This window comes from Ooceraea biroi, chromosome 10, assembly GCF_003672135.1.
Source record: "Ooceraea biroi isolate clonal line C1 chromosome 10, Obir_v5.4, whole genome shotgun sequence".
Taxonomy (NCBI): Eukaryota; Metazoa; Arthropoda; class Insecta; order Hymenoptera; family Formicidae; genus Ooceraea; species Ooceraea biroi.
Window position 1 is genome coordinate 3,569,639 of NC_039515.1, and position 27,953 is coordinate 3,597,591.

At 39.9% G+C, this 27,953-nt stretch overlaps 7 protein-coding genes, 1 long non-coding RNA gene and 1 other non-coding gene across 13 annotated transcripts; 6 read left to right on the forward strand and 3 right to left on the reverse strand.

The window, feature by feature from the left end:
* The first annotated feature begins 37 nt into the window (after positions 1–37).
* LOC105278303 (PRKCA-binding protein) lies at positions 38–3,334 on the forward strand. 4 transcript variants are annotated; one of them, XM_011337297.3, is made up of 7 exons: positions 38–194; positions 260–389; positions 517–672; positions 804–863; positions 1,423–1,741; positions 1,825–2,020; positions 2,098–3,334. In XM_011337297.3, exons 2-7 carry the CDS (start codon positions 334–336, stop codon positions 2,793–2,795), a joined length of 1,485 nt encoding a protein of 494 aa, XP_011335599.1. In that variant the 5' UTR covers positions 38–194; positions 260–333; the 3' UTR covers positions 2,796–3,334. The 4 variants fall into 4 exon arrangements, with proteins under 4 accessions (XP_011335599.1, XP_011335600.1, XP_019886886.1 ...); XM_011337298.3 differs by having other exon boundaries at positions 38–186; positions 2,098–2,795; XM_020031327.2 differs by lacking the exon at positions 804–863.
* Positions 3,335–3,641: 307 nt separating this feature from the next.
* Positions 3,642–5,290, forward strand: LOC105278298 (60S acidic ribosomal protein P1). Its single transcript, XM_011337292.2, has 4 exons — positions 3,642–3,858; positions 4,308–4,458; positions 4,859–4,960; positions 5,179–5,290. Exons 1-4 carry the CDS (start codon positions 3,787–3,789, stop codon positions 5,190–5,192), a joined length of 339 nt encoding a protein of 112 aa, XP_011335594.1. The 5' UTR covers positions 3,642–3,786; the 3' UTR covers positions 5,193–5,290.
* LOC105278299 (synaptotagmin-2) lies at positions 4,976–9,526 on the reverse strand. Its single transcript, XM_011337294.3, has 8 exons — positions 9,370–9,526; positions 8,745–8,903; positions 8,209–8,402; positions 7,915–8,105; positions 7,733–7,840; positions 7,514–7,634; positions 7,072–7,415; positions 4,976–7,004 (listed from the first exon to the last, which is right to left on the reverse strand). Exons 2-8 carry the CDS (start codon positions 8,888–8,890, stop codon positions 6,699–6,701), a joined length of 1,410 nt encoding a protein of 469 aa, XP_011335596.1. The 5' UTR covers positions 8,891–8,903; positions 9,370–9,526; the 3' UTR covers positions 4,976–6,698.
* Positions 9,527–9,690: 164 nt separating this feature from the next.
* Positions 9,691–10,914, forward strand: LOC105278300. Its single transcript, XR_893764.3, has 2 exons — positions 9,691–10,013; positions 10,102–10,914. It is a non-coding gene; the product is annotated as an uncharacterized LOC105278300 (long non-coding RNA).
* Positions 10,915–11,111: 197 nt separating this feature from the next.
* LOC105278301 (NADH dehydrogenase [ubiquinone] iron-sulfur protein 6, mitochondrial) lies at positions 11,112–12,099 on the forward strand. Its single transcript, XM_011337295.3, has 3 exons — positions 11,112–11,338; positions 11,602–11,778; positions 11,927–12,099. The coding sequence occupies exons 1-3, from the start codon at positions 11,201–11,203 to the stop codon at positions 11,990–11,992; spliced, it is 381 nt and encodes a 126-aa protein (XP_011335597.2). The 5' UTR covers positions 11,112–11,200; the 3' UTR covers positions 11,993–12,099.
* A 150-nt stretch (positions 12,100–12,249) lies between these two features.
* LOC105278297 (protein SYS1 homolog) lies at positions 12,250–13,554 on the reverse strand. Its single transcript, XM_011337291.3, has 2 exons — positions 13,193–13,554; positions 12,250–12,996 (listed from the first exon to the last, which is right to left on the reverse strand). The coding sequence occupies exon 2, from the start codon at positions 12,911–12,913 to the stop codon at positions 12,431–12,433; it is 483 nt and encodes a 160-aa protein (XP_011335593.1). The 5' UTR covers positions 12,914–12,996; positions 13,193–13,554; the 3' UTR covers positions 12,250–12,430.
* A 2,923-nt stretch (positions 13,555–16,477) lies between these two features.
* On the forward strand, positions 16,478–18,779 carry LOC105278294. Its single transcript, XM_011337287.3, has 6 exons — positions 16,478–16,662; positions 17,042–17,128; positions 17,217–17,353; positions 17,425–17,554; positions 17,655–17,941; positions 18,092–18,779. The coding sequence occupies exons 1-6, from the start codon at positions 16,595–16,597 to the stop codon at positions 18,136–18,138; spliced, it is 756 nt and encodes a 251-aa protein (XP_011335589.1). The 5' UTR covers positions 16,478–16,594; the 3' UTR covers positions 18,139–18,779.
* Positions 18,780–19,302: 523 nt separating this feature from the next.
* On the reverse strand, positions 19,303–26,990 carry LOC105278295 (E3 ubiquitin-protein ligase Su(dx)). Of its 2 annotated transcripts, none has more exons than XM_011337290.3 (12): positions 26,861–26,990; positions 25,849–25,984; positions 24,855–25,283; positions 23,286–24,762; positions 22,971–23,202; positions 22,542–22,849; positions 22,164–22,406; positions 21,846–22,005; positions 21,465–21,739; positions 21,130–21,355; positions 20,946–21,042; positions 19,303–20,751 (listed from the first exon to the last, which is right to left on the reverse strand). In XM_011337290.3, the coding sequence occupies exons 2-12, from the start codon at positions 25,904–25,906 to the stop codon at positions 20,579–20,581; spliced, it is 3,678 nt and encodes a 1,225-aa protein (XP_011335592.1). In that variant the 5' UTR covers positions 25,907–25,984; positions 26,861–26,990; the 3' UTR covers positions 19,303–20,578. The 2 variants fall into 2 exon arrangements, with proteins under 2 accessions (XP_011335592.1, XP_011335590.1); XM_011337288.2 differs by lacking the exon at positions 26,861–26,990 and adding an exon at positions 26,576–26,854.
* A 462-nt stretch (positions 26,991–27,452) lies between these two features.
* On the forward strand, positions 27,453–27,571 carry LOC113562862. Its single transcript, XR_003407213.1, has one exon. It is a non-coding gene; the product is annotated as a 5S ribosomal RNA (ribosomal RNA).
* Positions 27,572–27,953: the final 382 nt, after the last annotated feature.

The window sequence follows — 27,953 nt, forward strand, 5'->3', positions numbered from 1 at the left end:
TGATTTGTCTGACTCGATTCACGTTTCGCGAATTCATGCGGTGTGCGGTGTCTAATCAAGTCTATCTTTGATAACCCGTGACATAAGTGACATCTCAGAAGTTGACAGACGTGTTTTCTTCGATGTTTATCTTGCTGCTGTCGATCCTTGAATCGCGCTGCCTGCACGGTTTTCCTCTATCTGAATGTAAAAACGTACGATAGGCAGTAATCCACCTCACTCTGTCACTAATATAACGTAACGTTACTAACTTTCACAGAATTAACAGGAGTCGCGGTAGGCGGTAATCAAGGAGGCGACAATTAATTAACGACTGCTGCCACCGCAGCGAACATGACCGGCCTGGGCATGGATTTCGAGGATGATTTCTTCTTCGAGGAGGACAAAATGTTGGTTATGGCCAATCGCCGGGACTAATTGTCGTTAGCTGTAACTCGTCACGCTGCATTACAGTCTCAATGTGCTTTCTTTTGGTCGTAACATGCATGCCTGAATTGCCGCGGTGCGGTGGAGCAGTTTGACTCGAGCGGGTGACGCGACCTTGACGTCCGCAAAGGGCGGTACGCCCGGAGATTCGTGTGGCCCGACCACGGACAAAGCTTCTATCGCTCTGACCACCGTACCATCGGCTAGCGTCGAATTGCACCAACTGGCTATGATGGAAGATCGCATGTACGCACTGTTCTTTCCACGTGACAATTACGTTTACTCTCTATTCTCCCATCTGGCTTTACACGCGCCTCTTATCCCACGAAATTTCAATTCTCTCCTTCTCTATTGTCGCTTATCGTATTGGGACTTAGACCAGACATAGAGCTGGTCATGCAAGATCAGTGTACACAGCAGCGACTCACCAATCAGATGTAAGTCTTCTCATGGAGCATTTTTTATTGTCAGATTAGGATCATCACCTATAAACGATGATATGAAAATATTTTTTCTTGTGTATGTGTGATGATAATTGCAATCTTTAATTTGAAAGCATTTTTATTACGAGATTATACGTAGTGTACAACTGGTACTAGTAAGTATTCATGCAAATTGTGAGTAGTGTTTTTATGTACAAATGTCTGATTGTTAGTGATCGTTTTTGATAACTTTGTCCACTTTTAATGAAATTATTTATTTATAACGATGACACAAAACATAGGTAAGAATCAAAGTTTTATAGTTTTTATAAGTAGAGTGTGAAACTTGCTTATTTATTTTTATATAATATATTTATACAATACTTTATTCTCATTTGAGATAAATTTCCACTAAGAAATTTTTATATGCTTTGCGCATATAAACTTTTATTTGCTACATTGCATATTTGTATTTTAATAGCTAAAGCAGTTTTTTATCATGCGTTTGCTTTTTCTTTTCGCTGTGTTTACTGACATATTTATTCTTACATTCGTTCTTCCTTTTGAACATCAGGGGCATGACAATCACGTCCGGGAATGTCATGATACAGAAGGATGCCAGCAATCTCATTGGCATCAGCATCGGCGGCGGCGCGCCGCTTTGTCCATGTTTGTACATCGTGCAGATATTCGACAATACACCCGTCGCCTTGGACGGCACTCTGCAAGCCGGGGATGAGCTTGTGGCAGTGAACGGAGCGTCGGTAAGGGGCAAGACTAAAGTGGAGGTCGCAAAGATGATACAATCCTGCAATTCGCAAGTCAGCATCAATTATAACAAGTTACATGCCGATCCGAAACAAGGCCGCACACTCGACATCGCTCTCAAAAAGGCGAGTGCAGCCGATCATGTCCGCATATCCTACTACATCCTGTTCCGCTTCAATTGAATAACCGTGAACATTCCGCTTCGTAGGTGAAGCACAGACTGGTCGAAGGGATGGGTAGCACTACAGCAGACGCGCTCGGCCTGTCGCGGGCCATTCTGTGCAACGATGCCCTCGTCCAAAGGCTGATGGCGTTGAAGCGTACGGAGAACTTTTACAGAGGTCTCGTCGCGCATGCCAAGGCTACCTTGCACGCCTTTTTTGATCTGACGCAGATCTACAAAGGTATTTTTTTTTCTTTATCAAGCATCGTAATTACCGTCGTATCGCGCGTATCGATTTATTCGATTGGTTCGTTTCAGTGTTTGGAGACGCCTTCGCGGCTATAGGGGTGCGAGAGCCGCAGCCGCGCGCCAGCGAGGCTTTCAGGCAGTTCGGCGAGCAGCACAGGCAAATGGAGAAATTCGGAGTGACGATGCTGAAGACTCTGAAGCCAATACTGAACGACCTGGGAACGTACCTGAATAAAGCCATACCGGACACGCGCTTGACAATCAGCAAGTACGCCGACGCAAAGTTCGAGTACCTGTCTTACTGCCTGAAGGTGAAGGAGCTGGACGACGAGGAGCAGAGCTGCGCCGCTCTACAGGAACCGCTTTACCGCGTGGAAACGGGCAATTACGAGTACCGTCTGGTGCTGAGGTGTCGGCAAGAAGCTCGCGCGAGGTTCGCCAAGCTCCGCTCGGACGTGCTGGTGAAGCTCGAGTTGCTGGACAACAAGCACGTTCAAGACGTGGTGTGGCAGCTGCACAAGTTCGCTGCCGGCCTGGCCAAGTACTACGCCAGCACCCGGGATCTGTTGTCGGTGGTGACGCTGTTCCCGGTTGAAGTGGATCTGTCGCATTCCGCGTTCCAGTACAAATCCACTGGCCCGCAAACGTTTGCGGATGCGAGCGATGACATCGAAGAGTATGAGCCGGAAGAGAAACAACAGAACGTGAACGAGGAGCTTCTTATCGACACGTCGAATTTTCCGCCGGAAACAACCGACAATACATAGCGATGCTTATTGAACTCTCGAAAGAACCTCGAAGTAGATAAGACGATTTTTATAACGGTTGGCAATGTATAGGAAGGCTTAAATTAATTCCGTCACGTCCAATGGACGATACATTCCCTTTGATGCATTTCTTAATTGTTCTATAGAACAGAGAAAGTATTGTTTACCTAATCTTTCATTATGCATAATGCAGTATATAAATGATAATATTTCTGCGTAACTATTCGCTGTATATAATACGACAGAACGTAATAACTACTTTAAATATGTGTCACAATTCACAGATACGAAGTACGTGTTTTTAATACCTTTTCATCTATGTATTTTCAAAAATATGTTTAGCAAACAAATTATTCCTTATCTAGTATTGTTTTCTAAGTCGAAGCAATATTTGTATTGAACATAAGATGATGTTAATTAGCAAATGCGACAGATAGATATTTATAAACTATATAAATATAACATATAATGTAGTACGTAACATGTACTACTAATTGTATATTTACAATAATAAGTTAATATATACAAAAATTATTATATTATTTACGACATGTGAAGATTGCTTTGCGTCACAGTTGCAATTTCTAAAATTTCATTAGCAAAACAAAATAATATTCTTTAATATTATATATATATATATTATATTTAACATGATTATTCTTAAAATAATTTGTTTAGAGCAACAAAGCAAATAATTACAGGACGCGGCATTTATTGCGCATGCGTCTCATTTTGCTGCCTGCACGTCACGTGAATCGGTTGCTTCTTTTTTGGGACCAATAGTATTTCGCGTACATTGAAACGCAGCCACAGCTACTACGCATGCGCGAGAAGGTAGCCAGAGCCGCATCCGGCACGAAAGTTCTCTTCGCTCTTCCGAGGTCACCCGAACTCGTGTGCTTGTTCTCTCTCTGGAGCTAAGGCCGCATCGGCGACTTGCACAGATTCTAAGTTCCATCCGGCTTTCAGCAACAAAATCTAAACAGCAAAAATGGTTTCCGAGGCCGAGCTCGCTTGCGTTTACTCCGCACTGATCCTCGTTGACGACGATATCGCCGTAACTGTGAGTACATCACACGGGGTAACCCTGTCGCTTTGCTTTCATCTTCCTTTATTGTTTCTATCATTTCTATTGTCTTACCTATGTATCTTACCGATATTCTTGATGCGTATTCGTTAAATCTTAAATCGCAGCTGTGTTATTTTTTAATTAACTTTGTTACTGAAACGAAATTACATCCTCGTCCATTAACCTCTAACGAGCGGCGTGCTGAATCATACACGTGCTTGTAGTTAAAATGATTATTTAAAAATAGATTTAGGCGATTTGTGTAGTGAAATGTAAAACTAATATATCACAATTAAATATTTGTTAAAAAATTTGCCACTTAAGAAATTAAGATATTTCTTTATTAACAAAATTTAAGTGTTTATGATATAGGATCTCGTGTAGAATAAAAAACTAATGTGAATATATTGCATTATCAACTCATTGTGTTTCTGTTTACATAGGGTGAGAAAATACAGACAATTCTGAAGGCGGCAAACGTAAATGTCGAGTCTTACTGGCCTGGACTTTTCGCCAAAGCGTTGGAGGGTGTAAATGTTAAAGAACTGATCACCAAGATCGGATCTGGTGTTGGAGCTGCACCTGCAGCTGGTGGTACGTATACGTTTTTCTATTAGTAAAGCATAACCATTGTGATTTTCAAGTAACACAATATTTTTTATGATGATTTATTTGCAATATATAGTAGAATTAAATAGAAGTTTTAGTTTGTCCTCGTCATCCACCGATCTAGATTAATTAAATTGCTAGCTCGGTCAGCGAAAGAGGAAAAAGCAAATGTAAACGAAGCTTTTTCTGGTTTTATCGATAGAGATATTACCGCTAAGTTTTGTCAGCGACATTACATTAAATTTGCAGTTTGTAATATATTTCTAGTTATACACTGCAATATAAATTTATTTTCACTTTATAGATTTATATCAGGAAACATATTTATAAGAGCATCGTTAATCGTTGCTCAGCAAAAGTAATTATTCGTATTTTGTACTTTTAGCTCCCGCTGCTGCAGCGCCCGCCAGTACCGAGGCTGCTCCAGCTAAGGAGGAGAAGAAGAAGGAGGAACCGGAGGAGGAGTCGGACGATGACATGGGCTTCGGTAAGTCACGTTGAATTTACGATTTACTTTTTTAATAGCCACGAAGATCAACCGAAACAAACACGATAAAGAATCTTCCATGATTAGTATAGCATGTATTAGCTACAGAATGCACGTATGTGTCGACGAATCTTGAAATGAGAATACGATGAAACAGATTATCCTACTTCCGAGGAACGTAATTAATTCTAATCACATTGCACTATTTCTGGTTACAGGTCTATTCGACTAAGCTCAAGGATCGCGATTGGTCCATTCCTTTTTATGTATGTACAGTTATATTGTACAATAAACTGTTACAATAAACAGTGAAACATTTGACAAAAGGTATATATATGTATATATGTATACTTTCTTTTCAACCATAGAAAAGCGATCGCGTGAGGATATACTTTTCTCCGTTCGCGTAATCCTTGTCCTATCGTGCAATCATATATATATATATATATTTTTTTTTTATGGATATCGATGAGATACGCGCGGAACACCACGTTCGACGAACTCCACGTGGGATGAAAATATATAATTTTCTACCTCTGTTCTGTATAATTATACGCATACGTACGTCCAAATTCTACGTTTCTCGTAACGTGTATTACACTATCAACGGACGTAACATGTATACTATTAACTGGACTACGGGGTACTAGCCAAGTCGCTACGCTATGTACTCCTCGGCGATCCATGCTGATCTCGATAATGCGCTCTAACGAATCCTATCGACATTTATCCCGCGGCATTTAGTAACAATTACTCCGTCGTTGAAAGAACCTGCTCCCATTGACGGATCTATCTTTACTAATCTACCCCACGTAGCAAAGTGAGTACGGCTCTGTACGTATATTTTCGTCGCGATGATATCGTAGAACCCCAACTTGTACGCGATCATTACAATTTGTCGTGGAGTGATTCGATTCTATTACGTATTTATGCTGTTCACTAAAGCGCCCCGACGGTCGATATCCCGCCGTTTCATCACTGATCAGTTGGTGTGTATGTGGAACGGAAATCGTCTCGTCATGTACATTTGCTTGTACATAAAAACCCGGTTGGCATATCAAATCCTATTATCGCAACTTTCTTTGTCTTTGGTGTGATAAAAAAAAAGAAGATTCGACACACAGAGCGAGTGCAAAATGTGCCGAGTGTCGTTTCACGCGCGGATCGGTTCAGGTACGGCTCTCTTCAACAAGCAAGAGAGAATCGGAGTATCAGCTTAACGATCAATTATAAATATAATGCTCGCACGAGGGAGAGAGAGAGAGAGAGACTCGGTGCAAGCAGAAAATAGATATCTAGCAATCGCATGACTGTGCTGTCGAAACCCACTTGGCAGACTTTGCAACTCGCTGGTTACACATTGTGCGTATAACAAAAGCAAATATATACATATGTATCTCAAGCGCAGACAATCGATGCAGGTACATATACGTAGTCCGAAAAGACGGTCGTTCAATCATCACAGAAGTGTACGACCGAGAATACCGTACTACACCACAAAAAGCAACAGCTAACTAACGGTGATACGGTCTGCATCGTTTTCCCGACGAAGGTGTACACCTGGAAGCAACTTATCAGAAGCCCGCCTTACATCTAAGTCAACCGATCCAAGCGCGGAGAAGCCCTCTCGGGATTCCACGAACGTCTGATTCGTTCAAAGCGATCATGATATATATATTTTACCAACGACGCGTACTCCCTCGCGTACATATATGCTCCAGCTCTAGCAGCGATTCTCTTAATCTTTCGATTCACTGTTATCACCGCGCTGCGCCTCCGGCTCCGAGAGCGGTAACCATTGCGCCGAGGCACCTTTCCCGGACAGCACACGTTGGAACAGCTCCCTTTGGCACGAGCTGGACACCTCGCATTTCGCCAAGAGATCGCCGTTGGCTCGCAAAACAGAGAATTGTAAGACACACTTCGGCAACACGTCGCTAGTAACGTCGAAGCTAAGGATGTCGTTCCACACGGGACTGCTGGCCTCCTGTTGTACGCTCGATTTCTTCTTCTTGAAGCTCTTACCGTCCTGCATGAGCGACACCTGAACACCACGAGACGATTAGCCATCTGCGAGATACGCAGGACTCGAGGAAGACCCGCATACGTACCTTCACGTATGGATTCGCGTTCGCGGGATCGTCGAGCACAGGTAGATTTCTTGCTCGCACGACAATAATCGTTAACTTCTCTATAGACACCTGATATGAGATCGAAACCATCAGTTCTCCCAGGGGCGGCGCCTTGAAGCCACCCTCCGCTCCGTATCGCAGAACTGGCCTCGTGACGGTGATCAGATTCGAGCCGAGATCCGGTATGGAGGATAAGGGGAGCTGCACGTAGCCCAGGCCACGGTGGCGGGTGAACGCATCGAAATCGTACAGCAAGACCTCCAACGTTCTCCCGGCCAATGATGATTCAGGCGCCACTTCGAAGACGAAGTCTTCGTCGAATACTGAGGAACGGAATTTTGAATCCGTCAGCAATTTTTTAACGCTTCGATAATTCGCGGTCATGTTTCGTAACGATTACGAGTAAATGGGAAATTTTTACCCGGATTCAGAGTACGCCTGTGTATCGTGGTTTGCCACACGTTGCTTCTATCAGGTAGCAAACGTATCTTGGCGTAAGGATCCGCGATACCACTCAATTCTCGAGCACGCAGATCGTGCGCCTTTAAAGTGCGAGAAGAGGAAAACATTTTTTATTTCTAAATTTAATGACGAATTTAATGAATACGTGACGCGTCATATAACAGATTGTAAGTACTACCTCGATGAGTCTCACAGTAAGTATCCCGGCGTTAGCGTCGTATAGCAATCCCAACTTTAATTCACCCCTGATCTCGTCGGACGAGGAGGTCGACGAGGAGGATGAGAGCTATGATACAGAAATACATTGTACATGCAATTGTGGGAGGATAGACGACGGCACAGCGAAACCTTATGACGTACCTTATGTCGTGGAGCCGACTCGATTTCGACACTGTTCAATCTGGACTGAGATCCATCCAAGCTCCGTGTCGGCGGCTTGACGATCACCATACGTTTCTCGGACGCGACCACCGCGCCTTCCGGAAGAGGCGGTGTGAGGGGACTCATCGGAGAAGGAGGAATGTTATCTGATTCTGAGAGGTGGTGCATAACTGCGAATAGAAAAAATTTAGATATATAATAGAAGAAAGAGTATTAATCTTCTTTAAAAAAAAAAAAAAACTACCAATACTTCAATTTTCAAGATTCGTATACCTCTTCTGGGAGAATCACTGGCGATGCTGTCAAATACATGATCAGATTGCCACTCATCGTCGTCCGAGTGACTGTCACTACGTCTGGTAATTTTATTATCCCGCGAAAGCGCGACTCCGCTGCCGAGACCGACTAGAACGTCCTTCGACGATCTGGCTGCCTCTTCGGCTCTGTCCAATAAATCTTTTTCAAACCTGAGAAGAAAATTATTACATTTATTTTTCAATATAGTGAGATCCGTCCAAATCTATTATCACAACCATCCTACAATTATTTAAATATATATTTTGCTTAGATTTGTGAATTTAAAGCAGGCGATATAACTTTTCTAAATCATACAAAATTTGTTATTATTTTGATTATAAATGTTTTCATTAGATTATTAAATAAGTTATTGTTTTATAAGTGATAGCTGCGGGAAATTATATCTTTCGTCAAGAATCATCCTACGATACTTTATGTAGATTGGGATAAACATACGTTATATGATAATGTAAAATATCGTTCATCAAAAATATATCAATGAAAATACTTGCCAGTTGAGTGGTCCTCCGACCGAAGTAAGCAGCGGCAACCGCCGGCGACGCGCGCAAATGGTGTAAACGATCACCGCCGAGATTGCTCCGGTGGCGGCTCCGACCGTGCCCAGAACGGCGACCACTCCAGCACCGTGAACATCCATCTTAATTGCGAACCTGATGGATAACATCGTGACGGAATAATATCATGTCAAATGTTACATGATTTCTCGAAAATATATACGGACTGATCGACATATCGCGAAACGTTACAGCTGTTCAACAGCTGTCATACGATCTCACGAGGAACCGGTCATGCTACATCATTATTAACTCACACAGTCAAGTTTCATCAAGGAAACTTGGCATTTTCGCGTTTACTTTTAACACGGATAAGACCCTCGTTCCGAAAGCGGGGTTCAATCAAGATCGCCAAGCCAAGCTTGCACTTTAAACAGAATTTTCACGTAACCGAGTCTGAAGAAAGAGATTCGTCGACCACACAATGGTCACCACGCTAATTGATGCGCTGACGAACAGTGTTTCGCAGGGGGTTGCTGGTGAAGGAGGACACAGGATGCGCTTTCCGGGAGGTAAAGCGGGGCGCAACATACGGCAGCGCGAGATGAATGCACGCACTCACCCCTGTCGTCTCCCTGTCGTGCGACGTTACATTATTCTCTGGTTCACGAGCGGATGCGAGCGAGCGCGCGGGCTACTGCCTGGCCCCGGAAAGACGAGTCACAACTAGAACGTCGCATCAGTAAACGGGGGATAATCTGTCGGCGAGCACGATAGAGTCATGTCCACCCCGCGGCTATGTACATACGTATACGCGCGTACGCTCTCTTCCACCCCCGTGGATTTTCACCCCCTACGGAGGAGCGTGACCGCGCGTGCGCCCGTCACACGGTGCGAGGAGCACCGTTTGTCGTCTCGTTAGCGGCGACCGTAGGATCATCGAGCGACCTTGAATCGCGAGAGGGTGAGGGCCTGAGGGACGGCGCCTCGCGCGATTCCGAAACTTTTCCTACGCTCTCTCTCTCCCGTTCGCGCTCGCGCGCGTCGGAGCGTCGAACGCGCGCAAAAGCGGCGCTTTCGGGGGTAGAAAATACTGGAGACACCATCGGGCTCTGTGTAAAAAATTGGGTACCAAAAATTTGCATCACGCATGAGAGGTTTTTTACGCAATGTGAGAGAGACGTTTCGTCGATATCACGGAATCATCGAAGGTACTTCGTAATCGAGAAGAAAATATAAAGAAAAATATAATTAATTTTTCTGGAGGTAATTTAATGTAATTTTCGTCTTCAGCAATTCTAATATAATCGCCAATGATATATAAATATTTTATGTTTATTAATGGAAAGGGTAGGAAGACTTGGCGTTAGCTAAGGATGACGCCAACTTACATCCGACACTGCGAAACGCGACTACCACCTACCTACCCCACCAGACTGATATGGGCCGAATCGATATCTTTACTGAGATTTCCGTGCGTAATCGCGCCCTAAATCGTTCTTCGGCTTATTGGACATTATTTTTTTATGGCGGATCGCGCGCCTAGCTCTGCGCGGTCTTCCACGTGCGGCAAGAAATTCCACATGCGCGATAATTAATGCAATATATATATTTCTTAGTTTTCTTTCACCTTGCTTCTTGCCGGCACGAAAGGGGGTAAAGGTCATTACTAACACCGCACGCGAAGTCTCGTTTACGAGATCGGGCGCTTTTAATAAATTAAATAAGAGTCCAAGGATTTTTTTCTTTTCCAAGACGCAAACGAGAAGAAACGAAAACTGATTTCGTATCAAATGAATCGGACCGAGGTCTCAGCAGCGAGTTTAAAATTAGTCCAGGACGATCGATTTCCGGTGATTTTATATTATTAACAATCAGACGCGATTGTACATGATTGACGCAATTGTATCTAATATTATATTCTCAAAGCGATATGGCGTGTTATTGATCCTTTCTTTGTTCAGCTGGAGGCATTATTGATGTAACGAGTCGACTGATTGATCTTTGATAGCGTAATTTAACACGACTCGCGGAAACACGATCGCGTGCTCGCGAGCATTATATGGTGACAGCTAATTATGTAATTTTTCAGTAGAGGAAATTGGATAACGAAGCAAGATGTTATCAATTTGCTCAATTTACCCTATAATAAATAAATTTGAAAAAATCCTCAAAATTTTATATTGGTCTTCCTAATCAGAATTAATTCAAAAATTATGCTTTCTCAAACATATATTTTACCTCGAAGTAGGAATTAGAATTAATATCGTAATTTCAATCTGAATTTACATGAATACGACGTGGAGGAATAATTCGAAACTGCACGCATGAGATTTTAGATATTCGCTTCAAATCTCCATTTTCCACTTGCGAAACGAAAACGTCGTGACATCTTGCAGCAACGACTGATAACCGTAACGTAACAATACCAAAGTACCAAACACTCGTCAAAAATGGCGACCAGAAGAGTCAGTGGATTGTACGCTCCTCTTGGCAAGTTTTACCGAGGAAATGTATCCTCGGTAAACGCGACGCAACGTGCATATTCCATCGCGAAAGACGGTGACAATCAGATTACCCACACCGGTCAGGTCAGTCCTGTTCATTTATGTTATTTCACACGAAGACCTAACCTATACGTTACTTAATCCCGAACCGATTTCAACTGTAGTAAACATATTAATCGTCTACTTCTGGTGTGTTCAATGCGATTCAATTAATAATATTAATAAATATAATTATTAATATTATTTTATAAATATAATAAATAAATAAGACAAAGCATCTTGATTATTCAAGACGTTTGCAAACAGCTGCTGTTCCTTGAGATTAATTGTTATTATCTTCTTGACAGGTGTTCGAGAAAGATGACTATCGATTAGTACGGTTTACAAACAGGCCCAAGGAGGTGAATAAAAACTGGGCGATTAATTTGATAGATGAAGTGCCGCCGTCTTCTCAGAAGGAGAGAATCGTAGCCTGCGACGGTGGTGGAGGCCCACTTGGACATCCTAAGGTTTACATAAACTTGGTATGTATATCTCTATATGGAATATTTTTATTCAGTCATTTATATCAATAATGTCTTCACTTGAATAATTAGAATAAACTGCACGATTATAGCGAGTCTATTTTTGTTTTTAAGAACACTTGAAAACTTTTTATTTCTGTTTTTATAGGATAAACCAGGCAATCATACTTGTGGTTATTGTGGTTTGCGTTTCTACAAGGAGGATCATCATTAGGTGATGATTGTATATATGAGTAGTTACTTTAATTATTAATTTATAAGTATACTTTAGAACGCAATCCTAATAAATGTATAAAATGTATAAAATAAAAAGTTACATGCAACCCAATTGTACCTGACTGTAGTAAATAATATTTAATAAGCAACTTGAAAATATTAAGATTATAACTTATTTATTAAATCGAATGTTCAATAATTTCATTAGACGCACACTGAATTGGAATAATTAGAAGATAATTGACGTTCGTATTCTCTCAGTTTTCGAAGGTTGCGTTTATTTATAAAAATATTCTTTTAGAAGCACACATTAGGGACTAAATAAGAGTTTTGCCAAAATTTAAAAGAAATCTCAACGTTGGCAATAGGAATATACATTTGTTGTAAAAGATTTTATTTATGTTTTATCTCGCAAGTCTTATTTGAGTTTGTCATCTCATAAGGCTGTTTTTTGGCTATTCATGCTCAACGGTATCGCTTGCAGTTCCGTTCTCATACAGAGGAATTCTCCGCAGACGCACATTATGCATAACGACACCAGATTCAAACACCACCAGCTGAAAGACGTCGGATAAGTCCCGTTATACACCCAGCAACAGATCAGGTGAATGCAGTGAGCCGTACATGCAAAGTCCATGCACAGTTTCGTTCTTTGCACTAGCCACCATAATGCGAACGCACCCACAAGTGCGTTCAGAACAAACATAACGATAACTAATTGTCCCCCAAAGTCGCGGACGTGTATCTCTTTGTACTGGAAAGCGTAGTCCAACGATTTCGTCGAGCCCAGGATCGACGAGACGATCCAAATCCAGAATCCAAAGCAGAAGTACATGACGGTCTGCACGGCGATTATCTGGGAAATTATGAGAATGGGATCCCATGTCGTCTTGCGGAACTGCCCAGTAAGATTATTCATTGTATCGCACTGAGGGACGGCGTTTGAATTAACGAATAAGAGTTTGCCGTATGGATGCGCACGTAGAATACAGAATCTTGTACCTGTGACAAAGTAATTAAGTATTAATAAAACTACGTAATAATAAAATGGAAAAACAAAATTAAAATGTTATATATAAAATGTAACGGTATTATTTTAAAGGCAAGATATATACGCAAAGTAATGATTGTGCTTACAAAGTACTACTTGAAAAATATTTTAAAGCTAAGATATTAACTCGATGCATACGATACTCACATTATAAATCGAGATCGAGCAATCCAGATACTCGAGTGCGGAATAATTCGAGCTAAATTATCCCTCCAACCGTTTTCAGTAGGGTGTCGCGAATAAAAGGAAGACACATGTAAACAGAATTGCAGCACAATGTGAAAACCATGATGGTATGTACGGCCACAGTCAATCCGAACAACGAGCCATTATCGGTCACGTTTAATCCGGATCGTACAGAAGAAAAACTTCTCTCTCGAGCCACATAAATAAACTGCAAGACGCGGAAAGTCTCCTTCAAAAAGCTTAACTTGATCGCAGATTATAACCTACGTTTTTACTCCACTGTGAATCAGCTGTGCGTGAACACAGTAAATACAGCGGCGCAGCGCAGGCGCAACGAGCTCTGTCGAAAGCCAGAGATGACAGATTCGAACCCCGGCATTTAGATGTTAACTAGAGAATCCTCTTGCAGAGTTTTTTAGCAAAATTTATTAAATTTTCTATTAATACAAAATAAAAATATAAAGTTTTGCGTTTGAAATTTGCTAAAAAAGTCCTCGCGAACTCATTGCCCAATCAAATATTAATAATTTTCTAAATGCGGTGTACAACAAGACAAAAAGAGATACTTGATCCGGCAACTCCTGCTTCGGCAATGCCGTCGACTTCGCTGTCGCAGTTCAAATATTTCTATAACAATATCTCTATAATTTTTTATATCTTTTATAATATTTATACTATTTATATAATCTATATCTTTTTTATAAGATAATGGAAATATATTTAATTAATCAAAAATGCCAATCTTCAAGCCAATATCCTCTGATTCTATCTTCTGTTAGTCTAATGAAAAACTCGCAGAGTAATGTCACATTGTCACATAACAAGGGAAGTATTGAACCATTCGGATGCTATCCGAAGACGCACGAAGTGCGCCTACACATATAACCCACATAGAAATTAGCATCCAGTGGATGTCCATGAAACCTCCATAGCTCCATGGGATATATATCTCCATAGTGGAAGTCAGATAGACGTCCATTAGAGGTCCATCCTATCTCCATAATAGATGTCCTCTACAAATCCATTGCAGATGTCCATTAGACATCCATTATAGATGTATAATAGATTTATTAAACATATAGAGTATTTCCAATAAACTAATATTTAAGTTTCATTATTAATTACAATTTTTCAGCTAATTTTGTTTAACATTTAGAAATTCACAATATTATAGAATTTATTTTTAATTATTAATAATATATGTATATAATTGAAGTTATTCTTACATAAATTTACATCCACCGAAAATCTGTAATGGACGTCCATTAGACGTATGTCATGGAGATTCGGAACATCCAGTAGAGATCCACTAGACATCCATTAGACGGCTACTAGAAATCCATAGTTCCGCCTTGCATGTCCAGTGGATCTGCATTAAGGCAGGAACACAAACTTTTGCATAAGCGCATAAACAGATGCATAAGGAATTTGATTGATCCATTTTCTTATGCACATGCTTATAGACCAATCAAATTTCTTATGCATCTTTTTATGCGCTATGCAAAAGTCTGTGCTCCTGCCTTTAGACGTCTTTAAAGACGTCTATTAGACGTACCGTGGATCATTAATAGAAGATTCACTGAACCTCGGTGGACGATTAATGTACGTCCCCATGGACCATTAATGGAAGGTTCATAGAGCTTCGATGGACGACTAACCGACGTTTCGTGGCATCGAGGTTCCATGAAGCTTCCATTAATGATCCACGGAACGTCTAATAGACGTCCACCGATGCTCCATGAACCGTCCATCAATGATCCACGGAACGTCGGTTAGTCCCCAGGCAGCACATGTTAGTCTAATATATGTTTCTTAGACGTATCTAATATCTAAGAAACATAAAGTACCATTTAAGAAACGGTTTAAATAGAAACCATTTTTAGACCTAAATTTTAAAAACGTATTTTTCACGTTTTCACAGAAACGAAAAATGTGTTTTATTAAATTGATTCAAAATTATATAATTAATATAGAAAAAAATAGTAATTTCTACTTAATTTGCGAGTATTAATTATTTTTACATCATACGTTTCAATGTACTCGATTATGGAACAAGAGACAAAAATCAACATAAGTGTGTGTGTGAGATTCCCGCCTCTGATTCACCAAGCGACCGATAGATGGCCAGGCCAGGCGTGACGTTCTCGCAAGAAACATTTGCGTTATCACCTTATAAATAACCATCCGGAAAACCGATCCAGTACTCTTTTCTTCTTCTTTTCTTTTGAAATCATTATTGCTTGAAGTGATATCTCATTCCAAAAGAGTGAGATTTCACTACACGAAATTTAGAGAGTAATTCATAAAATATAAAAATCTAGTTTTTTACAAAACTGTGACTTAACTCTGTCTATCTTTGAGGCACTATATATAGAATTGATAAATATTTTTCTGATGGTTTCTGAAACGTTTTTTCCCGAAAAAGAAACGTTTCTCTTAACGTTTTTTCGTTGGACATTTTTCTCCTAAATAAACGTTTCAATAAAATGGTTATGAAACGTTACGTTAAAACGTTTATAACGGCTTTGAAACCAATGTGTGTTGCCTGGGTCGTCCTTCGAGGCTCCATGAAGCTTCCATTAATGATCCACGGAACGTCGGTTAGTCGTCCACCAAGGCTCCGTGAATCCTCTATTAATGATCCACAAAACGTCCAATCGACGTCCCATGGACGTCTGTGAAGATGTCTAATGGAGGTCCATTGGACGTGCGCAAAGCGGAACTATGGATTTCTAGTGGCTGTCCATTGGATGTCTAAAGGACGTCCACTGGATGGTCTGAACCTCCATGACAGACGTCCATTGGACGTCCAATGGAGGTTTTCGTTTTATGTGGGAAGTTATATCTTTCTGGACGCGGTTCAATTGATGTTTTAACTGCTTCAAAACTTTCTATCCTCTTTCTTCTTTCACCTCCGGGAAGTTAAAAAAAAATAAAAAATTGTATGCACTCCGTGAAACGGTGGCGTCGTGTTTCTCATCTGCGCAAATGGTAAAAAAATAATTTTCGTCCGGCTAACTTCCCACACAATTTTCTTTTATTTAAAAACAAAGTATTAGCCAACAAAACTTTTAATTAGGCCAACAATGACCAACAAACGACCAACAAACGATTCGTAAAGTCAAAAATTACAAAAGTAAAAGTTGCCCGGCTAACTTCCCAGAGGTTCTTCTTTCAAATAAAACAAGGAAAGAAAATGTTTTAAAGCATTTGGAACACCAACTGGACTACAGTCGTAGTGATACGAGATAAAATCACTTCAGGTTTGTTTAGGTTAGGTCGTGACCATGATGCAATTTTGTCGTGTCTGTTTGACGCGAGATATTTGACGATTGTCACATAGTTCTGAAGAATTCCTTAAGGATGTCATTCTTCGATTTCTTTCGAGGCTTTTTCGGTATAAATCGCCGTAACGAGCCTGGCACAAGCGGGTGAGATTCTGACGTGAGATTATTTCATGAAAACTAATATATACGTGTATACTTCACTGCGCTGCGTCGTTGAATGTTCTGGATGTTTATTTGTCAATAATCTGACATTTCATACGTATTTCATAATGATGACTTTGGAAATGATATCGAAATTGTGATACAGTAACTCCGGATAAATCCAAATTCTGTTACTTTTTGTCAATACAAATTCGAATATATGTAATTTTTACAAAATAAATTTTACATAAGCTTTCGAAACATGATACGTAGCATCATAGAAATTATGGATTATGTGACATTAAATACATATCGGAAATAAAAATAATATTACGCGATTTTAAATCGTAATATATGATAATAGTTTGACACTTCATTTCAGGCTTGGCGATCGTGATCCATACAGAGAGGGTTTTCGAAATCCAATTTGGCAGATCGACGAGGATGACGATGACATAGATGACTTCAGGTAAGCAAGAGATTCTTTCATATTGAAACGTTCTGTACTGTGATTTCTGAATATTTCTAAGATTTCTCGAATCTTTGCTATTCTCTAGATTTTCAATGCCCGGCATGGACCATCACTTCCACATATTCAGTGATCCACTGCAGATAACACGTTACTTTGAACATCAGATGGACAACATGTTAAAAGATTTTGGTTTTGGATTTAATGGCTTCTTTTCTGATACGAGTATGTTTACTATATAGAAAAATTATTATAAAATGTTAACGTGTCCTATAAATGAGTGATTCTTGCAAAAGATAAATTCATCGAGGCAGTACCACGTGATGGACCCGAAAGCAATTATAATTTGCGCGACAATATGCTAAAAGAACCCGACATTGACGCCATACAACCCAGACAGAAAGTAGATACAGATTTAGATGGAAAGTAAGTATACGAATTCTTCTTGTATTCATTTTCCGTCTTTCCTGTTATATATTAGTCATATAATGCAATGGTCGAAACACATATCTCAATAAATTTACAGGATCAGTAAAGAAGAAGTTTTTAAAATGTGGAAAGAGGACAAACAAGACACAGAAACGAAGATAGCGACACCTTTCTCATTCAATTTTGCGAATAGACATATTAGCAAGCAGATCAAACGTAGACCCGATGGAACTGTAGAACAAAGGCAAGTGTTTAGAGACAGCGAAGGTAACCAGCAAACAATCGTTTCAAAAGAAATGGATGACAAAAAGTATGTCGTTACCACGAAGAAGGATAAGAATGGGATTGAATCACGGTCCGTGGATCTCTTTAATATGGATGAAAGTAAATATATTTGAATTATAGCATACCCGATAAATGATGAATAAGAACATTTACTACTTATAATTAATTATAAAAGATTATAAGTTAATTGTAAATTAATTATAAAGGAATTTCAATGCGAAAGGATTTTAGAAGAAACTGTGATTATAGGTGAACTGGAAGATTTCAAGAAAAAATGGGCATTGAGAGACAAATGATGAATCACGAATGATGGGAATCTAAGACATTTCCCGTGGGAAAAGTTTTTCGGTCCTATCCTTAAATTGTAGTAAGGAAGTAAATGTAGTAGCGAGTGAAGTAGAAGGTGATAGTTTCGTTTTTGGTAGCTAAGCATCTCTCTCTCTCTCTCTCTTGTGTAATCCTACATTGAGTATTCAATAAATAAATCAATTTAATCAAAAGTAACGGTATACTTCAACTTCTAACTGTAAATTTCTTTATTTAATGGATTATATATCCTGTACATATTATATACATACATATTTAATAAAATCTATGATTTATGCAAAGAAATATTCTTTGTTTTCGAATTTACACAACCGGGTCATCTCACTTGGAAAAGTAAAGGTCATCGAAATGACATTTATCGAATTAGCAAAGTGATCTTTGTTATCTGATAAGAATTTGATCTGTTTTAACATTATACGGACTTTTCTCACGTGTTAGGTATTAATCCTACTATTGTGTATCGCGCATGTACGTATCTATGAGCATATTTAAAACTGTACTTATTTTCAATTATTCTTGAGAAAGATGATGACTCCTTCTTTCGAGAAATAAAATATTCGATGTTAATTACATTTGTTCTCGTGTAGGCAACAATAAATATAATTTGGCTTATACGTAAAATTTTTCATAATGTGACACCCTGTGCATGTGCTTTCCAAAACACCAGTACCATTTTTCCTAATTTCAATTCCACAGAATCACATCACGCTCCTCCCTCGTTCAGATAACATTAGAGCAAGAACAATAAATACATCGGAACAAGAATATAATAAAGTAAGACGTGTGTGTGTGTGCACAATAAACCATTGGATTAAAGTTATCTCTAATAATATATCTATCTGAATTAATGTTACAAGATAACGTAAACAGAACGCTGTCAATTGCATAATAGCAGTGTACCGAGTATACCAAGCACATTGTAAGACTGTATCTCGCACATGAAACTTTCGACGTTGTCCATGTGCTTCTCACTTTCGTAAAACCATTGTAAGAATAGATAAATATAAATAATACAAGTGGCACATACCACTTCCCCACTTCCGTTATTTCGATAATGCATGAATAAATCTTATACCCCGTTCACTCTTAATTATCAATCATATCGTGTCTCTGGTAAATAAACGACTTGCTAATTTTTTTTAAATATATCCAGATTACTTTTAACTATGTATTTCAACAGTGCCGAATGCGTATCAATTTGCGCAGCGATACACATAAATAATTGTGCGCACACTGCGTATATACGTTATGTACATAAATTATTAATTACAAACAAATGCACAATCTTATGATCCACGATCCCAGGAATTCTCAATCGTTCGTTATCATAAATATGTTAAAAAATATTTGATATATTCTCAGGATAACTTCATATATCACATTTGTGAGGCAACATGCAACGTGTCAATAGATCTCTAAGAAATAATTGCGAACGTGAAAAAACGCGGGACAAATACCAAAATTATTCGGACATCTTTTTTTTTATATTGTATACTTGGCCGCATTCACATATAGAGCAGATATTCACATATTAGAAATAATGTAATTAAAAATAATCTAGACATTAATATCTGCTATATTATATACAAAAAAAATTCTAAATGTTCTTTTAGTTCTAGATCTCCTAGGATAGAACATAAAATTGTTAATCGGTCTATGACGCATTGTGTCATAATTATATATAAATTTAATATGTACATTATATATATATATATATTATAAAGGGAAACTCTATGTATATTTAGGCATTAAAATATTAAAATATAGTAGAAGATATTAATATAAATTTCCATTGTCTCTATATAGAATTTATGACTTGTACATTATAGCAAATAAGTAGATAAATAGAAGTACAATAGGTTGTATTAAAATTTGGCTGCAATGTTATATCACACAAATTATTTCCGTTAATGAAGATGGATCAATTTTCCTTCAGATGTCAAAATAATTTTCTTGGTTAATACACAAAGCTGCAGAAAGAAACGAATTAAATTGTACATACTTATCTAGCTTCCTAATGTATTTATAATATATGTAATATTAACGTGAAGTTTATTATAAATCTCGTATCTTATTAACATTTTAAGTAATTTCTATAATTAAAAATGTCAATAAGATACAAGATAAGTTGGAATAAATTGATATTAATTTCGATTGTTACATTATTTGCAATTTATAACGCTTCGTACAAATTTCTCGAGCAATGTATCTATAACGATCTTTTTAATTATTCGGAACTTTTACACTACTAATGATAGCTGCCGCCGATGAATTTCGCGTGTAGCGTAAACCTCAATTATCATTAGTTTGTAACGCTACACTATAAATTTTGCTTTTATCATCCACGAATCATGCACACAAATGTAGCATACCTATCACGTCTTATTAATCATCAGCATTTTTTTACAATTACTCTTGGCCGAAACCTTCTGTTTCCTCAATCGCGTAATTTAATTTCTCTACTAATTGGTCATAACTTTTGTAGGGTGGCAAATCTAGTCTATTGAAACAAGTGTGTGACCTTGGCAGCCAGGTATCCTTTCCAAACTTTTCTATACAGAATCTTTGCGGACCATTACTTCCTGTAATATGAATGATCAACATAATAAATGAACTTATTTTGCGGAAAATATTATGGCATTATGCTGCCGCTAAACTATTATGTTGCCTTTTAAGCATTAAATCTTAAATCAGAATAATAGCTATTAATTATCATTATAAATTTTTTCATTAATGCATCATAGGCAGGATAGAATAAACGACGTAAACTTCTTACCCATTAATTCAGCAAATCCCCCAACAGGTACACGGCAAGTACCAGTTACAAACTGTAACAGTCGGGCTCTCTTCTCGCTATCTGTTCTCGTTACGAACTGAAATACAAATAGTACATATTTAATAAATAATCTCCAATTATATTTACAAGATTCATAATTATATATAGCGTAGCATTAACGAACCTGCCAGAACCATAGGATCTGTTTGCTGTTACGAGTGTAATGTCTATAAATTGTATTGCGTTGCCAGTCTTCGACGTCTATTTCCTGCATACCGCAAAGCATAAGCTCGAGTTCACGTTCGTCGAAATATTTTAGCCATTCAAGGGGTACGACCGAATTGAAACCTTCCAGAAATGCTTTCGTTTGCTCTTCGATACCTCTCGTCATTCTCCACTCGGTCATTAATCTATTTAAACACACACATTCAGAATTACAAGTTTACTTCTTAGAAATATACGATGAAAATTCATATTGTTTAATAATTTTCTAAACTACAGTTAAAGAAAGATGTATACCTTATATATTCCTCTTTATTGTCTTCACCTACTCTAACTTTATCGCCACCATCCTTCAACTCGTGATGTATCACTTGACCAAGAATCTCAAAATCGACACTATAATACAATTCTAGGCCACATTCATCGATATTATTTTCTTTTATCCACACGAGGGACTTGTAGAATTCCGGATCGATGGATTCTATATCCTTCATAACTAATTTTTTGTTCAACATACGCTTGTAAAACGGCATTGTAAATCCGCTATATATAAATCGCCCATGATAAAGAGCCTGAAGAGAGAAAGAAAAAAAAGGAAGATTTAGACATAGCAGGCATAGCTTTTTATATATAATGAAAAGAGAATGTAAACTGAATTTATTTCAAGTAAAGACGTACCATTGCAATAAATCGACCGATAAATTTGAAGTATTGCAAGTGGTCAGGATTGACGTACGACGCTGGATTTATTTGCAAGCTATAATTGCTTTTGTTGGCGTATTCGAACAAGCAGTACATAGGATTTAGAACTTCGTGGCTCAGTAAGAAGAACCATTCCCTGAAAGTCAAACATTTTCTTAATTTATACTCCGAAGCAAAGATTCTAGACTCGAAGAATGATATCACTGCATGACGATCTACAATAAACGATCTGAACGGCGACAAAATAATGTAACAGTATTATTAATATAATCTTTACATATCATATTTGCGTACCTAGATACACCTCCATAGTCTAGACCCTCTTCTCCTTTAAATATTATATATAATCGCCGTCTTAGCGCAAAGGCTTCCGCATTCATTATTTGATGATACGAGTCCTCGAACAACGTCTGCCGACTAACGCTAATCTTAATATGATTAGGCAGCGCGTTAGTCTGGCACAAGAACCGGAACTGAGACAGTTTCCATCGGAACGACCTCTCGTATGCCCTCGGAACACGATATACGCCTTTTGGACTAGAGAAAAGAAACGGAGAGAAATATATATATATGTATATATATATATATATATATATACACACACACACACACACGTTTTAGACTTTCAATTGCAAATCAAGATGCGTTATGAAAGTTGCGCTTCACACGTACCCTTTAGGCGCACCAGGTCTCGGATCCTGGAACGTCGTCGTCCGGGTATTGTGATCTACAAAGTACCGAACTCCGTCTTCCGTCAATCGTATCTCCCAGCCGTCGGGTAACGGCGGCTCGTCCATTCCCGTTTCTTGACCCTGCGTCCGAGGATCCTCCCACTGCGTAGTCCGGTTCTTGTGATTCACATAGTAGACTCTCCCTTCCGGTTGCTTTCGTCTTTCCCAACCAGCCGGCAATGGTCCCAGAGCGTCGTCGTCGTCGGTCGTGGACGTCGACGGACCCGCAGCAGCTTGATTCCCATGAGCCTATCATTTAACAAGCACAGTCAACTCCAATTTTAGAACTTATTAAAGTTTCGTTAAGTCTAAATGACTTTGTACTTTTTCCATTTTCTAATCTTTCTAATAAAAAGATTCGGCTTGTTACCTGAGGGTAAAGAAACCTCTGATTGCCTTGTTGAACGACGTACTGTCTTTCACCCTGCCAATGTTGAAAATGTTGTAATCTTTCCGTGTTTGGTCTCTGCCACGTAGTACTTCTCGTATTATGATCAACGTAATAGATCCTGCCTCTCGGATCACGCCGCACTTCCCATCCGGGAGGCAGCGGCTGAGGCCTCTCCCAGGATGTGCTTCGAGTGTTGTGATCAACGTAATATCTAACAAATAAAGAGGTGCAGAATAGGAAAACGAAAATCTCTGCGGCTGCAATTCTTACGACGCGCTTTTAAAGAAATCTCACCTTCTTCCGTATAAATCGTATCTCATCTCCCAACCAGGCGGTAGAGGTTCTTCGGAATGATTGACGTCTTCAGCGAGCAGCACCGAGGAGCTCGGCTGCGCGACGGACTGTCCAGCCACGGGCACAGCAATAGATTGATTCGGTAGCGAAGCCGCGGCCTGCGGAAGTCGCGACATGCCGGAACGGTGATCCGGCAAACCCGCAGCGGGGGACACGTGATCGGCGATGGGAATCGGTCGCCCGTCGGTCAGCGGAATCACTGTTCCAGACTGCTCCGAGCGGGAGACTACAGCGCGACCGTCCGCCAGCGAGATACTGGTGGTGCCTTGTTGCGCGCGTGGAACTCCGCGTACATCCGGAATCGGTGGGTTTATCGGCTGCTCCGCGCGAGGAAGTCGCAAGTCGTCCGGTAGGCGAACATTCACGGACTGCTCCGGTTGCTGTTGTTGCCTCGCGGCGCGCAAATCCTCGCCCACGCGGACACTCGTAGATTGCTCAGATTGTCTGATCCCCCGTAGATCGTCAGTCACGCGAATGTTCGTTGATTGTTCCGGCTGTTGTTGCCTCATCGTGCGTAGATCTTCGCTCACGCGAATACTCGCGGCCTGCTCGCTCGGTTGTGCTCGCATGCTGCGCAAGTCCTCGGAAACGCGGACGCTGGTGCTCGGCTGCTCCGACTGTCTCATCGCGCGTAGATCCTCGCTCGTCACGCGGATACTCGTCGACTGATCCGGCTGTCTCATTCCGCGTGAATCGTCCGTTAGGAGAATGCTCGTTGAAGATTGCTCCGACGATCGCGCCATTACACGACCGTCCGGGAGCGTCGCGATGATCGGCTGTTCCACTCGCAGTGCACCGCGCGCGTCCGCATGCGACGACGTGCCTGGATCCGCTTGCGAATTGTCCGTGCTGGAAAGCGACTGATCCTGTCGAGAAATCCCGCGGACGTCCGCGCACATCTGCCCGGTCGCCGCCGAGGATTGTTCAGATCGCGGCACACCGCGCGGATCTGACTTGAGCATCGCGGATTGCTCCGCGTTGCCGTAACTGGCTCGCGCGTACGCTCGGCCTTCCGGCGAACTGGCCGACGCCGAGAGCTGCTCCTTAAGATTCAGTCTACTCGCGAAAGCCCGTATGTCCGCGGCGTGCCGATTTCCCGGGGACACCATCGACTTGTCCGCCATCGGAATCGCGTGTCCGTTGACCAAGGTGCTTGTCGACAGATTGCTGAGGCTACTGCTGCTGCCGATGTTACTGCTAGATGTACCGTCAGCGCTCGAGATTGCAGTGGAAGGCCCAACATTCTTGTTGCTGTTCATTTGACTGTTCCCGCCGTTGTAGTTAGGACTAAGATGGATATTCGTTAAACCGCGACACACAGGCGGTGCGAGGCTTTCTGAACTGTGTAATCTCATACGTGCACGAACTCCGCCGTTGAGAATGCTTCGGTTATTTATTGCATCGTTGTTTGTGGCACCTGGAAGCAGGGTAATAAAAGAATAAAATTATACATACGACAGAATTTTTTCCAGAATTTTTATCAGCATTAATCATAACGATTCGTCTTACCATCTGATTGTATTTGGCAGGATGGTTCGCTAACATTTAGTGGTGTTTCATTGGTAGTGTCGATTCGAAGTCCATCAAACACCGTTATTAGCTCACCGACTTTGCACAATTGCGAGTCATGCTTGCTTTCACTCATTAAATCGAAGGTCAGTTCCAAATTCTCTAATTTTCCATTGTAATGCGACAATACTTGGAACAAGCTTATCCGTTTTTCTCCTATTAATGTGTCCTTGCGAAATGTACTATGATCAAGCAGACGAAAGTGCAATTGTGAATACGGTGTTACGAGTATAGTAAATTCTTCGTTCCATTTTGGCTGATACGTTGACTTTGATACTTCTGTTTTACGTGGACTCTTATCGTCAACCGAGAACTCTATGTATGGATTAGGCTTTAGGAAAGTCGAACTTCTTAGTATTGCTGCTTCGACTAAAATAATCAAGTGTCATTAATATAAATGAAAGAATTTCTGATGTCATAATATGTAAATCTTATAAGCGACAAATTACATCATAAGTAGGTTTAGGAAGTCTAAAATAATTTCAGAAAAACAAAAAATATGGAATTAGTAACACTTTAAAAATACACAAAAAGTAAAAATACATTATAATTTGCTCAGGTATTATATATGAAATACTTGGTATTAATCATTACTGGTCATTCTACTCAATCATCATGCATTATTCCTACAAATGGATAATGTGGTACTCATTTAGGCAACAGTTAATAAACTGATAATCAACATCAATCTTAAAGACATAAATGGCCAGAGATAAGAAAATGTCTGATCAGAGTGATATGATAAGATTATTTGGAAGACCAAAAGTATATAGTTATGATGATAGTACATATTTATTTTTATTATAGTTTCCTTCAGGAGTATCATTGTGTCAAAATGTCATATTCACTTTGGACATAAGATAGCCATTTATGTTGAACATTTATAAGCTCTTGAAAGCATCTTTTGGTCCACTCTGAACCCTACGTCACTTACTTGTAATGCTTAATTGGTGAAAACCAGGTGACACTACTTCCTCCTCGCAATGGGACATTGTATGGTATTTATTACGATTCAGGATAACTGTCTTAAAGGACGCATAATTCTCTATCAGATTACTCTCTTGTGACACCTGCAACAGGCACGAGCGACCGTTTTCGCAAACACGATTTATAGGTTAGCTTTTCGGAATTATTCACGATAGTCGTACAGCAATCGCTTGAGATCTACTCAACCATCATTATAAACGTCGAAGTCTCGTGTAACGACTGACAACATAATAAATAACAACTGTTCAAAGTGCGATTGCAGAAAATTGTAAATATTTTTTCACGTCGCTTTGAAGGACGACGCAATCTGCAACGCGATTATATAATATATTTAATCTAATTGCGCAATTTTAGCATTTACCGAGCAAGTGTAAATACATTACAACCAGAAGTGCAGCGTAAAATTTGCAAACGAGATATTCGTGGACAGAGCAACCTATATGCAACAGCGAATTCGTTCTACGTACGTACGACCACGTACGTCCGAGCGGTTCTTTCTCGCGGAAAGTATTTACGAAAAGATACGAGGAATTACGATGCAACGGAGATTTACCGAGCTTTAATCGCGCGGTCGTGAAACGCTGTCACTCGGCGAATAACGAGCGTTCGTCGCGTCGAACATAGCACTCGGATTAAAGAAACGAAATAGCTCTGGGACACCAGCCGATACAAACCGAGATCGATGCCTCCGAGCGCTCACGATACTCCCAGTGGCGATCCGCCGTCCATTCTCCGCTCGATTAACGATCTTATCGCGGCGAAAATTGCTGGGAACACTCGGGATTTGCGTTATCATTAAAATTCGCTATCAGTCAGACACCATCTTTCTCGTACGTCAAGTGTAGAGTCTCTTTATGTATGTGCCATGCGAGAGTGGAGCGACTGCGATTGTGATTTTTCCGTGGTTGAAAAATCACTATCACGGGACGATCCGGTGGACAGTCACGCGAAATACATACATGCTATTTCACACACAATCGTGTGATTCACGACTTGATTCACGCGAAAAATCGCGGTGCACGTCCCGTGCACGCTCGACAGTGACAAGGACAGACTGCTTGAGACTGCTCAAGGTACTCTCGAAAGAAGAACAGAGACAGCTGCTGTTTCCCGTCTTTATTTTTATACTCTTCCATCTTTGTCTGTACCGGGCGTTAAGGCCTATCTTGATGAATTTGCATAATCACGTGAGGATACGCACAGGAGAATCAACCAATCATATCTATAATATTCGTGGACCGTACAAATATGGCGGTCTTCATCTTAAATATGATTGGTCAATGGTTAATTCCGCGACTTGCGTATGTAAATCCGCCAGGATGAGCCCTAGAAATGATGCCGATGTAACTTACAGAGATCTTGGAATTATATGTAAATAAATTTATATGAAAAAATTATATATGAAAAATACTATTATAATTATTATATCATCTAACCCCATGTTCCGATATTACTGCCAGTACTGAAAATCTATAGTATACGTGACATAAACTATAGCTTTCTGTACTGGCAGTCAAATAACAGAACACAGCCTAAGGAGAAAATGTTAGCGTCAACGGCCATACCACGTTGAAAGTACCAGTTCTCGTCCGATCACTGAAGTCAAGCAACGTTGGGCACGGTTAGTACTTGGATGGGTGACCGCTTGGGAACACCGTGTGCTGTTGGCATCTTTTTTTCAATTTTTGCCTATTTAGATGCTAATGATGCGCATAAATGAACCAAACGTTCGATGCTTATCTTTTATCTTTTAATTATTAAAATCTTGCAGTATCGAAAATTGATAGACTTCTTTACGTAGTACACGCAACTAGTATATCTGACCAGATTCTTAAGGGGAAGCTAGAGTTGCTAGTGAACTATTTTTTCACTATAGCGATGGTAATTGCAGTTTCAAAAATTCTCTTTATTGCTTGTGCAGAATAAAAAATCCTTTTCCACAAATGAAGTATAGATAGAAAGAAAGTCCGCTCTACAGGACTTTATATTCAAAATGGAAAAAAGTTAGAAAAGACAAATGCAAGTTTTTAACTTTTTTCCATTTTGAGTATA